Raw genomic sequence first — 14,260 nt, 5'->3', positions numbered from 1 at the left:
TGTATAGTATAAAAGGGGATATTAGTGGGTATTTTGTACAATGTAAAAGGGGGTGTTAGTGGGTATTTTGTACAGTATAAAAGTGGATGTTAGTGGGTCTTTTGTACAGTGTGAAAGGGGGTGTTAGTGGGTATTTTGTACAGTGTAAAAGGTGGTGTTAGTGGATATTTTGTACAGTGTAAAAGATAATGTTAGTGGGTATTTTGTACAATGTAAAAGGGGGTGTTAGTGGGTATTTTGTACAGTATAAAAGTGGATGTTAGTGGGTCTTTTGTACAGTGTAAAAGGTGGTGTTAGTGGATATTTTGTACAGTGTAAAAGCTGGTGTTAGTGGTTATTTTGTACAACGTAAAAGGGGGTGTTAGTGGGTCTTTTGTACAGTGTAAAAGGTGGTGTTAGTGGATATTTTGTACAGTGTAAAAGCTGGTGTTAGTGGGTATTTTGTACAATGTAAAAGGGGGTGTTAGTGGGTATTTTGTACAATGTAAAAGGTGGCATTAGTGCGTATTTTGTACAGTGTAAAAGGGGATGTTAGTGGGTATTTTGTACAATGTAAAAGGGGGTGTTAGTGGGTATTTTGTACAGTGTAAAGGGGGTTTTAGTGGGTATTTTGTACAGTGTAAAAGGGGGTGTTAGTGGGTATTTTGTACAGTGTAAAAGGGGGTGTTAGTGGGTATTTTGTATAGTGTGAAATGGGCTTTTCAACTCGAGTCTCCAAGCCAATAAAAAAAAAACAGTATTCTTTCAATAAACCAAAGAAGAAACCTATTATTTTTCACTGCTAGTTATTTTTTCTGTGATGCAGTGCCACGGTTGGAGCTAAGATGGTAAATATACCACAGCATGATGTTAACAAGGAAAGCAGCTGTACTGAACTGCTGGTCCTGAAAGAAAAGAAGGGTGGGGAGTCGAGGCGTGGCAGCATCGGGGACCCCCATAAATATCCCTGAGCAGGTTAAGTCTGTCAGAGGATTGGGGAATTACAGCAGCGTCAGCAAACCTGAAACCTGCCGCTCACATCTCTTCGTTTCAGGCCGTCAACCCAGACACCTCGCAGAATACACGGTTTGGTGAGGCTGAGACACCCGAGAGCTGCTTGTGTGACTTCTGCTTCAAGGCAAAGTCAACTGCAGTAAGAAGAGACACCTGAGTGAACCGTTCCTGCGGTCACACAACAGGGTCGGGTACTGCTTAGAAAACCCAAGATTTGGTATCAACTTTCCAGGTCACAATGTTTCCTGGAAATCCACAGGCAGCATGGGAGGCAGGTTTGTGAGTTTGGAGGGCAAAGACTTAGCACAGGTCATAAATCTTAACCCCCCTCCTCCCTCTGTAGGGTATCCCCCAGTCTTCCACACCTCTTTTAACAGCTCGTTAGGACGCAGTCCCCCCAAACCTCCTACTCACTGAGCAAAAGTATCCGATACCAGGGACGCTTGACGTAATTTTGAGACCCAAGTTCAGCTTACACAACCACTTTCCTGAGTGTAAGCTTTAAAAAGTAGGTTCAAACATTATTTTCTAATTAAGTGTCAAGCTTTGCTCTGGAGTTGAGGGGGGGGTCAGAGCAAAGCGACCAACTAATTAAAACTGGGATATTGTCGTGACTAAAAATAAGCGAGGTTCTCCCAGCAGCCCTGACACTGACCTTTACAGAGGGACGAGGCATTTTTAGCCTCACAGTGTTGGGAGTCTGGGTCAGACTGCCAGCAGAGTTCTACAGAAGAAGGTGCACCATGTGGGGATGTTCACATCCATCACCCACCACCATCAAAACGCTAAATAAGTGTGTCTGTTTCCACTGAGAAATCCCCACCAAAAAGTGCAGACCAGGGTAAATGTTTGAATTACGTCTGTGGCATTAAGTATCAATACTTTTTTTTTCTACAGCGGTTTGACAATATTACACACCGATGCATCTGATGTTTGACAAGGTTGTGCTTTCTTTTTTCATTAATAAAAAATGTTTGCGGAGAAATGTGTTTGTACGTCATAAAATGAAGGTCTTTTTTTCAAGTATGCTTCTGGTAGTGCATCAATAAAAAATACACAAATAATGTTTGCAAATTCTTATGAAAAGGTAAATGTGTTCAAAGGCATTGAAATGTATTTTTGCATTGTAAGTACAAAAAAAACTCACTGTCATTTAGAAAACGCTCTCAGTAAAAAAGTAAGATTGGCCCCCAACACAACACATGGGGAATCAAAACAGTTAAGGAAAGTAATAAGTTAGTCAGTGACTGATTGATACTCACAGTGCGAGCACATGTCCAGGGCATAACTGGCTTCATTTCCCTGGAAGAGAGAAAAGATTGACAATGAAATTAATGTTCACATATAAACAGGAAACTCTTTGCATCTCAAAAAGGGGTTCAATACTTTATATACAAGAGAACAAAGCAGGACTAGGGTCTGCTTTATGTCTCAGTTTTAATTGAGAAGCTGGGTTTTATTGCATCAGGAGAGGTGCCAAAAAGCCTCTCAGTACATAACATGAAACACCATATGTATAACAGTTCTCCATAAACTTGAAGAAATCACCACTTATATTCATAACAAATCAGCGAAAGCAGCTTAAATGTCTAAGAAAAAAGATGAATTGAGCTATTCTGTGTCCTGTTCTAGAGTCATTATTGGCGTTCTTCATTATGCATGAGCGACAGAATGATCTGGACTCTAAAACTAGGCCGTGCTGCTTTCATTTGCCTCCTCTCTCATCTCTCAAGGACTTTAAATCAGGCTGCTCGACCGAGGCCTCCTAGAGTGTGAACAAGAGCCACAGTGAGTCTAATCAACATTTATAAAACAGGTCCTGTGTGAGGTGAATACTGCTTTACATTTGGGCCTTATCACATTGATTGATTAGGATAATACGGGTCTTATCAACCATATTTAAAACATTTTAAAAATCATACTGTGATAATGGAAGTATTTGATGTTAACGTAATGACATCCCACCGTTTCGCAAAGCAACATCAATCATGGCTTAATGCTAGTGGCACTATTTCAGAAACATTTTTGGACTGTTCATTTCTGTGTCTTAATTTCTCTTGTGTACATTGCCTTGTTTTTTTATGCTGCTGCAACGCAAACATTTCCCAAATTCGGATCAATAAAGTACTTATCTATCTATCCATCCATCCATCTATTTATTTATCTATCCATCCATCCATCCATCAATCTATCCATCTATCTATCCATCCATCTATCAATCTATCCATCCATCAATCTATCTATCCATCCATCAATTCATCTATCAATCAATCTATCCATCCATCAATCCATCTATTCATGCATCTATCTATCTACCCATCCATCTATCCATCCACCTATCAATCCATCCATCCATCCATCCATCAATTTATCTATCCATCCACCTATCAATCCATCCATCCATCCATCTATCAATCAATCAATCAATCAATCCATCCATCTATCAATCTATCCATTTATCTATCCATCCACCTATCAATCTATCCATCCATCCATCCATCCATCAATCTATCTATCCATCTATCCATCCATATATCCATTTATCTATCCTTCTATCTATCAATCAATCTATCCATCTATCCATTTATCTATCCGTCCACCTATCAATCTATCCATCCATCCATCTATCAATCTATCCATCAATCTATCCATCCATCCCTCCGTCCATCCATCCATCTAATAAATGCAATCTTCCCCTATGTGGGACGAATAGAGGTATTCTGAGTCTGAGTCTGTAAAATTCCACTAAAAGGCCATTTAGTTTTCCTAAATCAGTTTCAATACAGAATGATCCTGTTTGTGCTTTTGATTGAAGACTTGATTTGGTTTCTTTAGATTGCCGTGCCAGCCCCCGCCCCCCTCCCCCCTCTTTGGGGATCTCCACATGCAGAGGTCGGCTCCAGCTTGTTTTCTGACACCGAGCCCAACACACACTTGGCTCTGATGGCAGGCGTCACATCGGCCGAGTACACTACACGGGGTTTCCTTTTCATCTTGTACTTGTGAGTTCCTGTTGCACGTTAGTATAGAGTAGAGTGTAATCAGTTTCACAGATTTCAAATTTGACTTAATGCCACCAAGCATTGACAGTGTGTGCGAGAGCGACATCACAGTTAGTGATTCATTTTATTTTGATGTTTTTTTTGAATAATCACTATTTTAACAGGGATACAAATCCATAATTTGGACACAAAATAGAATAGATAGAATAGAAGAAAATAGCAAGATAAAAAACTAACACTTAATTTAGTTGATGTCCCCACAGTGTTGCATGAAAGGGTAGAATATTGTTTAAATATAGAAATTGAATTTCCAATACATTAAAGTATCAGTGACCATTAATCATTATTAATCCACAGCTGAGCTATACAAAATATGTTTTACTTTCAGCCTACTCAGTGCTTTGATCAAATATGTTTGAACTGACTAATGTTTAATTTTCTATTGTGGTTTTAAGACAAGCTTTGCTAGAGCAACATATTGCTGGTTGATTACAAGTTGTTAGAGGCATTATTGTGCACTTGACACTGAAACCAGCTTCTATTTCAATCTGCACACATTTTGATGCTAAGGTTCCAGTTTCTTCTACCACTGACTGCTGATTCAACCATTTCTCAGTGTTATATTTGTCTTTTTCCGCCCTTTCAAATTGCACTTTTCACAATCTAAAAGCATACAAGACGAAAAATAAAAAGATAGAGTACCACTCTCAACTATCTGACTGTACCTAATCAAGCAAGGAGAAATAACCTTTATGGTACATTAAACAATAAATCACTGCATTTCTAACAGCTCATGTACTTCTTTGGAATGACTGTAACAGCGTTAACTAATTGCTGCAGGATACCAATCATGGATTTTGTATATAAATGTAAACATGTCACAGTAGAGGCCCAACATACTAATATTGAGCTGAAATGAGCACAATAGGGCTCCTTTAATTAAAATACTTCAGTAAAAAAGGTCTTCTCAGTCTCTCTCCATATTTTCCTCCAAGTCGGTTGAACAGTATTTCATTTCAGGGTTTATAGCAGTTTTTTACAGCAGATATTTGATCGTCGCTGTTCACTAAATCGTTACACCCCTATGTACACATTGAAATAAACCCATAGCAATATACACTGCAATGCTACAAGTGAATCAGGTCAATCACTCCACCAAGAGGAATTCATTTATGAACCTGACCTACAATGAAACATGTGCCTGTATATTTAGGGACCGTGAACGGTAACCCCACCGCAGCTCTGATTATCTGCCACATTATTTGAATCTCCGTCACAAAATCGGACTGGCATTGCTTCACAGCGAACATGACAGTAAAGCTGCGGCAGCGTCTGACAGGAATCTCAAACTGCTGACCTCCGTGCTGCTCTGATCGGGACATAACAAAAAACGTACGCATCAACTGTCTTATGAACTGCAAAGAAATACAGAATGTTGGGGTTTTATTGTTCCTAGTGGACCGAGTTTACACCACACAGACCACTGGAACCACACATGGCCTCTACACTTTTTAAATATTTCTGTAAGGATCACCATTCACAGACAATGTGAACGTGGCTTGTTGTGTGGTCATTTAATCTTTTATGATTCGTATGATGTTTTAATGCTTTGTCAAGCACTTTGTGTGTGTCTGGGAAAGGACTTACTTACAATCGGAAAACACTTAGTCTGTTCTTTCCTCTCCTGTTTCAGTCAGACAACAACATCACTGTTTGATCACAACATGTGGTCAAGTGTTGGACAGATATTCTGGTTCGTCTGCAGTGTCTGTGCTGGATTGACCTCCTTTTTGTTCCCTATGCATAGAGTAATACTCTAAACTTTAACTGTTGTCATTTACAGATATCTGATTACTTAACAAGAAGGAAATAACTAATTGATTTCAGGTCATTGATACTACGTTTCAGCCTAGTGAACAGTATTCTTGTCTGACGATTAAATATGAAATGTACATTTTGCAATCGTAATGCTGTATCGCTGAAATATTTAATGGCATGTTATCAAAATTGAAAATAAGACTTCTGCGATACTCAAATTGCAGGAGAAGCAATATTTCTTAAAAAGGTACACTATGTGTCAAAATACCATTTTAGTATGTTGGTCTTGCAGAGATTTCCTAGCCAGAGTTTAAGATAACATAAAATAAAATAGACCTGCATTGATCCCCGTGAAAAATGCAGCTGTTAAAGCAGCCACAGAATAAGAGAAAAACATTGGACAGTACAGATAAGAATGAACACAAGGATGATAAGGAAAAAAAACATTTAAGTAACATGTTAGTGACATTAACTGGCTTTTTGCAGGTATTTTGTGTAGTTGTTTGACAGAGGAAAATGTCCCTCGGGAAATACCAAAAATAAATCTAATCTAATCAGGCCTGTGAGGCAGTCAAAAGGGAAATCAATTAAATGTATCCCGGTTTTAAACATTTGGTGGTAAGGAGATCCCTAAAGACCGTCGTAAGTAGGGATGCTCCGATCGATCGGCCTCACTCTCTGCCGATCGATCGGTGCTCTTTAAAAATGCAGATCGCGAGAACCGATCGTATGACGTAAAATTATGACGTAAAATACATGACACTTTTCTCTGTGTTCGGCAAAACAAGCTCGTCAAAATGGCTTCACGAGTCTGGCAGTATTTTAAGGTGTCCGAAAATGACAGTAAAATAGCGGTATGCAACGTGTGTGAAGCAGAAATCCCGCAGCTCCGCCCGCTGTGACGGACCGGTGAGCGGAGCAACACACACTGATGGCGCATTTCCACTACAGTGCGGAGCTCGCTTTAAGTGTGCCGAGCCGTGCGGGGCCCGTTTTTGGTTGCGTTTCCACTTAGCGTAGTACCGGCTAGCGGGTACTATTTCACAGTTTTTCTGGCCCCATAAAATCGAGGTTCTTTCCGGGCCAACAAACAGGGCTGAGTATGCTAAACGAGTGACGGAATCGCTGTCAAGGGGGCTACAACTACAACAAGATGAACATATTTGACCATGATTTAATTGTAATACACGTTTCAAAATGATGCCGAAGTAACAACATACTGATACCGGTTAGTAAAAACCATGAATTAATGCTTTGACAAGTCTGCAGACAGACGGCAGGCGAAAAACCTTTTAAAATGCGTATTGTCTAAATGGAGATCGGCTAAGCTAACGCAGTATATGCTCCGACGGTCCACACTCACAACAACGGCCTACAGACATAAATAAACCAGCGACTGTATTCGCCATGACACAGACAGTCTGTGGTTTGTACTTTTGTCTAGTTTCTGAACAGATATGAGGAGCTGTGAGCTCTGAGTGCTAACAGCTGTGTTGTTTTTCTGGGGTTCTCATTGAAGATGACGTCACGGCTCCGCCTACACTGCGTTACTATAGATACTAGGGCTGTGCGATTATGGCAAAAATCATAATCACGATTATTTGGGTCAATAATTGATATCACGATTATTTTGACGATTATTCATTGACCATTTATTGAACTTTAAAACAAATAATATTTTACCAATAAACAAGATCAACAAATATGTTGGAGCGCACTTCCAAAAACATACTAAACATATATTAATATGATAAATAAAAATAAATTAGACCAAAATAAATTAAATCAAATATGTTGCAGTGCACTGTCACAACCGACTGAAAACTCCTTAACATATAGCCAACCTTTTGGTAAAAAATATTCAACATATTCCACTCAGTTAAACGTTGAAGGCTGGCCCACTGTCATGGTCCAGAAGTAACAGGAAATAAATGTTGAACTACAATTTAAGACCAAATAAAAATGTTTTGGCCACCATGGCAAATGCTGGTAGGGCTGCTCATGTCGTCTCTTAAAGATTTTTTGCAAGAAACACCAGCCTGTCTACATGGTCTGGTTTCAGAGATGAGCGCAGGCAGGTGAAAATATTGCCACCTGTATTGACCCTCTCTGAAGAGGAACTTGTGGCAGTGCTGCCACATATGACACAGGAAAAAAAGAAAAGACTCTGAACCCTTTCTTTGCCATTATATAAATATAGTGTTGCTACAAAAGTATAAATTAGGCTTACTAATAAGACAACTCAGATCTGAAGCTACACAGGAATCTGCTGCCAAAGTGCAATAAAAAAGACAAAATTAATAGAATCAAACCCATTTTTTGATGCATTTTATTAGAGTATAAAAAGAAATGCCTTTAAAATAGGATGCAAGCAACACTAGTTTCTTAACCTGAATTGATAATAGACTATAATCAATTTAAACAGAACAGATCTTAATGTTTGCATTCTTATACCATTTTGTACAATAATTATAATGAATAAGTTCAAACAAACTAAAACTTACAGCTGATTAATAACGGTATCTAACTTGAGTTTTTATTATATCAAAAACCTGTTGAAATGCTACTGTTATTTTTACTGTCCCCCAAAAGCGCGTCGGCAGCCTCCAGGAATGCTTCTTTCACAACTTCGCCGTCTTTGAAAGACTTCATGTGTTTCGCAAGAACGTGACTGACACGATAAGATCCTATGATAGCAGCCTTGCTCTTGTTGTTGGGCCTGGTGAAAATGGACTGCTGTGCATTTATCTGTCCTTTCAGGCCCCTCCCCTTTTCGGAGCGTAGGGCAGAATTAGGAGGGAATTTCGTCTCGTAGCTTGTGAGCACTGTTTTGAAATGCCGCTCCTAAATGACCCTTCTTCGATAAAGCCACGCTCGCATTGCAGATGAGACAGATGGACTTTGAAATGGAATAGATAAAAAAATAATCATCCTCCCACTCGGAGTGAAAATTATATATTTTGGACTTTCTTGCACTTGCCATAATTGCGGTCTTGTGTGTTTACGGACTGTCACTCCTGTTGACACGGACAACGTCAGCGAAATAGTGCCCACTGCCCACCAGCCACGCCCCGACACATGGGGTGACGCTGGCCAATCACAAAGCTTTGATGCGTTCAAGTGCATTATTCTGGCACAGGAAGATTATGTTCCAGGACATTAACGATAAAACAGAATATTGTTGTTCTATTTTTAGACACATCTCGCGATCGACTGGGAATCTCCCCGCAGCCCTTCTTTTTAACGAGTTGCTGCTCTTGTTCTGACATCTTTGCTCGCGCTGAACACTCACAACACATGTCACTCCCACGTGGCCGAGTGGGCTTTTAGGGAGGGGCGAAAGCACCCAGCAAAATAATCGTATTTTGTCAATTATGCTGTTTTCATAATCGTCGCAAGCCATAATCGTAATCGCGATTAAAATACGATTAATTGCACAGCCCTAATAGATACTGCCCCAGCTACTAAACTGTAATGGAAATGCGCCATAAAGTGAGCCAGTACTAACAAGGCCTAACGAGGCCTAGCCATGCCGAGCGAGGCGGTGGGATGTCATTAGCTAAACTAATTACACATTTTTATTCTTCACTGTCGGGTCACTCATTACTGGATCACTGAGAGCTGCATGAGATACTTACAGGCTGTCAGGAGAGAAAGAGAGAGGAAAAGAGAGGCTCCCGTTATTTCTCCCGTGTTATTCTCCAAAGTTAATGTAAACTTGAATAATGTACTTAATTTGAATGTTTATGTTGGTCGTTGTTTGTGGAAGCACCAGTGAATGAGCCCCATTAACTGAGCCCCATTAACTGAGTTTTAAACATCACTTTAAATGGAAGATCCCCATAGGCCCCGCCCACTTGATTGGATCGGTATCGGACGACACTGATTCCGGCGATCGGCCCCAAAATTTGCGATCGGAGCATCCCTAGTTGTAAGACTTATATTTGTGCGGTGCATGGCACGTCGGCGGTGAGAAATCCTGTGCCATTAGAATCCTTTATTGTTAGCTCAAAAAAATTATCTCTTCATTTCGCTGACTTCTTTTAATATAATACATGTGTTGGAAGGTGGATCCTAATTTGGGTTTTTTGTGCTTTATTGCTGTTTAAATGCAGGCTCAGATATGGCTATTAAAACACGTCAGGTATTTTTTATATAAGCCTGAATTGCGACCATATTGACTATGATTTTCTTTTGTGTGTAAATCATGGAGCTATCCTACAAATCGTAGTGTACAGACAAAAAGAAAACGCTACGTAAAGATAATCACAAAAAATGTATTAAAGCATTGTGATGCAAAATATATATTTCTAAATTAGATTAATGTTGAAAATCATGATTTCATCGCAACTAGATATTTGTTTCTAAATTGTTCAGCCATGCAATGCCTGACTAAACACCCAGGATTCCCCAAAATCCAGTAATAATATATATCCTGGAAGTGTACTAAAATCATCATTGCTATATGTACAATGAATGATAAAAAACACAGCGTTAACATCGTTGTGTTCCATAGCTTAGTATTCCTACATTTCAAATTGCTGTACTCAATAAACCATTTGTTAATAAAGGACAGCAGTGGTTTGGTGTGAAAAACAGCAGCTTGTGGGCACTGCGGGCTGGAAAGGAGAGAAAAATATGTGTTTTAAATTCAGCTGGCTCAGTGTGGGCGTATTCTTACACGTGGGAGAACTAGGGTAATCATTTCCACACAATTTTGGAGTCATCAATCCATTTTTAACTCGCATTAAGATATGAACTCTAAGGGGAAATACAGACCAGCGGGATATGAGAGTTATAACATTATAGGCCTACCAGCGGCCTATTTCCCAGCGTTTATCCACAACCTCGCTCCAAAATCACATCACATTTGGATCGGCACATCCCAGCTACTGCACCTCGACATCCTCGTCCGTCTGCATGATGTAATGTGTCCAGTGTGTGTTGCACTTACACAAATAACTTAAACCTGCCTCCACAAATTGAGGAAACCTTCACTGCTTAGTCGACTTGCTTTGTATGATTATCTTGCTATACAAGCATCCACATTCCTCAATGCAGGTTACTTGTGGCTCTTGATCTACGCGTTAAAAAAAAAAAAAATGAAACCTTAAAACTGTCACTGCAACAAATACCATGTTCACAAGTCTCTGGTTTGAATTTAGATGGTGATCCCTGGTGTTGTTGTATCTTAATAAAAATGTGGGCTGAAAATAATTGGGCGAAACAAGGGTTGCACAATTTTGGGAATATTCCAGGTTGAACCTTCTATGAGAAATAACAGAAATGTATGAATATTAAGCGGATATAAAAAGGAATACAATTAAAATATAGGACTTCTTTGCTAAGGCTGTATTTACCATGTCAAATGTAAAAGACATTCCCTATAGCCCCCGCCAAAATGAGACTTCCTCACAGCCATCCTTGTCGCTTTTATCTTTAGTACTCACAAAAATAGGTCCATAATTGTTTTTTTAATTGGTTAGCTATAGCTCGGAGAGAGACAGGGGATGACATGCAACATAGGGCCCGGGCTACAATGCTAATTTAATAGCAATTTTGCACATAGGGGAGCTGTAGCGCTTTTCTATGCCCTTTTTAAAAACAGAGTTAAGTGGGTAGAAGGCTCTCAAAAAATGTGTGTATAAATTAATTTGATATTGTATGTTACGCCTTATGATGAATCATCAACTGTTGATCACAGTGGGCCATCTAGTTTTATATCACACATCATATTATTTAACAACAGATATCATCAGCCTGCTTCACAGCATCAATTATTTCAAAATCAGACATCAATTACCCTGAAAAATGAGGTTAAAGATTGATTTAAAGGGATTTAAAACACCAACAGGGACGTCTGACAGAGCTCCAGTGTTCTGACAGATCAGCCGTTTCTCACTTAAGACAACACTTCCGGTCAATATTTTCAAAATAAAATCGTAAATTGCAGATTAAAACTGGCAAAAACAATTTCATAACCTATATATTGCACGACCACTTTATTACCAGAGAGTAACACTAAAAGAGTCCTGCAGAAATTGTATATGGTATAAGAACAGCTCCTAACACAAATGTCTAAACATTTAAATATATCCAATATTGTGTTCATATTGGCACAAGGTGGTGGTAATGCATTCATTTTAAATCTATGTTAATTTAGCATTAAAAACAGTAACTCTATGAATGCAGGACTTTTCACTTGTAATAAGAGTATTTTTACAGTATGATTTGATTATGGACGTGCAAACGTTACTTAAAAGTACAAAAGTATTAGCATCAAAATATAGTTAAAGTAGCGACAGTAAAAGTAGTCATTGTGCAGATTGGTCCATTTCAGAATAAAATATATGATATTTTTTATAATGATTGATCATTAAAGTGTTCTCAAAGCTGGTAAAGGTGCAGCTAGTTTGAATGACTTTGTATACTGCAGGGTAGCTTGTGAATTTACTCCAGGTGGAGCTAAAGTCTGATTTAAGACTTGATTAGATTTCACATCATTAATCCAGATCTGTAAAGTAACTAAAGGTACTAAATACAAGTAGAGGAGTAGAAGAGTGAAATAGCTACACATTGAAATACTCAAGTAGACTACAAGTACCTCAAAATTGTACTTGAGCACAGTACTTGCACCACACCATTACACATATCTTGAAATGTTAGGATGTTGGTCGAGCAGGACACATCCACACTATTGATTGATCTGATTTCTAACGATGTATGAACTCAATTATTAGCTTAGCCAAAAAGTCAATAATAAAAAAAGGTTAGTTGTGAACTCACTTAATTTACATTATTTTAAGCTTTTATTTTTTATTATTTTTGACGTTACGACACTTCCGTCGTTACCGTGTTGCGCACTTGACGCACCTCCAGCTAGCTACAGCCTGCTAGCAAAAACCGTAATAGTATTTCTGGATTTCCTCACAAGCTAACTAGCCTTGTGACCATATTAAAACCAAGCCACACATCGACGTTACTCTCTACGTGGATGTGTGACATGTGTGGCATTTAAAAGAAGCATAAATAATACAATGAATAAACGATATACTGTCATGGGCAAAAAAAACGTTACGCTCTTTTTTTTTCTAATGTCAGTTAGCGCTGTGCTAACCGCAGCTAGGTTAGCATTGGGATGCTAGCTCTGAAGCTAACAGTTCAGATGAGAGCTGTGCTAAGGATAGCTAGGTTAGTATGCTAGCTCTGAAGCTAATAGTGCAGACGAAGGAAGGGAATCTGTTTTTACAAAATGACATTTTAATTTGAAAACAGGTTTTCTTACCATTTTGCCGCAAGGGGGTCTGAAGCTTCTTGGAGAGTAATTTAAAGCTCCGTTAACGGATCGACGCAATCAGATAAAAGACGAGGTTTGTGACTTTTAACAGTGAGATACCGACCACCGGCTGTCTGACTTTACGGTTTCTGACAGCGGGGGAGAGATTCACTGCAGCGCGAGCTGATAGAGCCGCAGAGGGGGAGAGAGAGGAGAGGTAGTGGTGGAGAGAGAGAGAGAGAGAGAGAGAGAGAGAGAGAGAGAGAGAGAGAGAGAGAGAGCGAGGTAGTGGTGGAGGGAGAGAGAGAGAGAGAGAGAGAGGTAGTGGTGGAGAGAGAGAGAGAGAGAGAAGGGGAGAGTGAAGAGGGAGAGAGGAGGAGGAAGGTGCAAACCAAAGCTCGTCTATTCAGCAGATGGATCACTCCACTTCTGATTCTTAATAATAATAATGTTCATGCTCAGCTCTCTGAATATATTTTGCACATTTCTCCAGACGTGTCTGCACAGCACTACTGTATCATAGTCATATTTTCATTTTCCTAAGAAGTGCTTTAGTTTTTGAGGTTCTTTATATATTTGAATTACAATTTGCTATAAATATTGGTCTTTTATGCTAAATAGTTTCATTAAAATAGTTTATTGTTATTATCGTTATATTTTTGACCTACACTTACAACTTGCTTTTGTTAGATTGTTTATATTTGCACCACCATGCACCAAAGTGAATTCCTTGTATGTGTAAAATATCTGTCAATAAACTTGATTCTGATTATTAATAATAATAATAATAATAATAATAATAATAATAATACACTTTATTTGCATAGCACCTTTCAAAACATAGTGCTTTCACATAAGACAGAACACCGTTAAAAAATAAAAGTGGGTACAAGTAGTGTAATGTAATACACGTTTACTATTTACTAGTGTCACCAGGCTCCTACTTTTCATATTTTCCCCATGTTACTGGAACTTATCTTTTGCTGCCTTGAATGTGTACTTCTTTGGTTTTATTGTATTAACATTTATTTATTAACCTTCCTACTTTTCATGCTAAACTGTAAAAAAGCCTCTTGGATCTGCTTGAAAATCCATCGTCACAAAAATGAAATTAGCTCAACCTTAAACATCTACATGCAGCAGTAATCCAAAAACACCATTTATAACAGTA

The 14,260-nt window shown here is 38.8% G+C and overlaps 1 protein-coding gene across 1 annotated transcript in view; it reads right to left on the bottom strand.

The window, feature by feature from the left end:
* ppp3r1b (protein phosphatase 3 (formerly 2B), regulatory s1ubunit B, alpha isoform, b) overlaps positions 1 to 13,330 on the bottom strand; it is a 36,710-nt gene extending 23,380 nt beyond the window's left edge. Inside the window, exons 1-2 of the mRNA XM_079663547.1 lie at positions 13,099 to 13,330; positions 2,256 to 2,295 (exon numbers count right to left, since the gene is read on the bottom strand). Coding sequence (XP_079519673.1) covers positions 2,256 to 2,295; positions 13,099 to 13,101 — 43 coding nt within the window. The 5' untranslated portion in view covers positions 13,102 to 13,330. The remainder of the gene's footprint in view (positions 1 to 2,255; positions 2,296 to 13,098) is intronic.
* Between the last annotated feature and the right edge of the window lie 930 nt (positions 13,331 to 14,260).

This window comes from Notothenia rossii (genome assembly GCF_949606895.1).
Source record: "Notothenia rossii genome assembly, chromosome: 1".
Lineage (NCBI taxonomy): Eukaryota > Metazoa > Chordata > Actinopteri > Perciformes > Nototheniidae > Notothenia > Notothenia rossii.
The sequence above is the reverse complement of the archived record's forward strand: the minus strand, read 5'-3'. Positions and strand labels throughout refer to the sequence as shown.